A 1,106-nucleotide genomic window follows, 5' to 3' on the forward strand; every position below is an offset into this window, starting at 1 on the left:
CCCCCCCCCCCCCCCCCCCCCCCCCCCCCCCCCCCCCCCCCCCCCCCAGCGTCACGCGCTCTTCCTTTCTGTGCGCATGGCCGCTCCACTGCCGCTCCGAGCTCAAGGGAGCCTCATAGAAGCCTACTCCGAGCGCGGGAGCTGGTGCTCTGGGTGCCCTCTGTGCCAGAGCGCAGCGGCAGCCTCACCCTTACCTTCCCCTGGGAGTCTCCGAAGGCCTGGCTGGCGGAGGAGGCAGCTGGCAACGTCGTGCAGGTCGTGTGCGAGGGCTCCCAAGCCGCGGCAGATGCTGAGGCCCAAGGGTGAGGGGCGCGCGGAGGACGAGGACCTGATGTCGCTGGAGAACCCGCAGCCCGAGAGCCCCAGCGGCCGTCATGGGCCCAGGCGACAGCGTGGAGGCTGCAAGAGGAGAGGAGCGGGTCCCATGGGCGCGCGCGGCCTCCGCCAAGGCCAATGGCTTGTACCGCAGCAACTTGAGGGATGACTCGAAAGCCATTTTGGGAAGTACTAGCGCCCACGACCAGAAGCACCATGGAGTCCCTGCCCCGGGCCATGGCAGCCCTGAGCTAGGCCGCCCAGCAGCCGCGTGCAGCCTGGACCCTGACACATCCGACGGGGACAGAGGTTCAGCCATCTTCCACTCGGTCAGCCTGGAGACCCAGGGCTCGCTGAGCTGCAAACACTGCGCACCTGTGGGGCGGAGTGGCGTGGAGAGCATGCGCAAGGAGAAGCGTCTGCCACCACTTCTTCAGAGTGGAAGAGCAGCTCGGTGGCCCCGGGCAGGGGGAGAGGGCCCGGCAGAGGAAGACACCAGCGATAGCAAGGCGGGAAAGTTCATGCCCAAGATCCTGGGTACCTTCCAAGGCAAGAAGTAAGTCTGATGGCCCTGCAGTTGAGGCGGGGGTGCCCGCATCCCTGCTACCCATCAGCCAGAGCACCTGGCCCTCATGCCACAGCAGTTCGGAACCCAGCTGAGCACAGGCGGAGCTCGGCCCCCCCTTGGGACTCACTGTGGATGCTCTGCTTCTTGCCCCTATGCCTTTCCATCCTTGGGGCCCCGGCTGCTTAATGCCCTATGCCTTAACCCCCCCCCCCCCCCCCCCCCC

At 67.5% G+C, this 1,106-nt stretch overlaps 1 protein-coding gene across 1 annotated transcript in view; it reads left to right on the plus strand.

Annotated features, from left to right (window-relative positions):
* Nucleotides 1–374: 374 nt before the first annotated feature.
* The window catches only part of LOC103660735 (olfactory receptor 8B3-like), a 10,243-nt gene continuing 9,511 nt past the window's right edge, over nt 375–1,106 (plus strand). The window contains exon 1 of the mRNA XM_008688394.2: nt 375–864. Within this exon, the coding sequence (XP_008686616.2) occupies nt 375–864 (490 nt within the window). The remainder of the gene's footprint in view (nt 865–1,106) is intronic.

Source organism: Ursus maritimus, unplaced genomic scaffold (genome assembly GCF_017311325.1).
Source record: "Ursus maritimus isolate PB19 unplaced genomic scaffold, ASM1731132v1 scaffold_16, whole genome shotgun sequence".
Taxonomy (NCBI): Eukaryota; Metazoa; Chordata; class Mammalia; order Carnivora; family Ursidae; genus Ursus; species Ursus maritimus.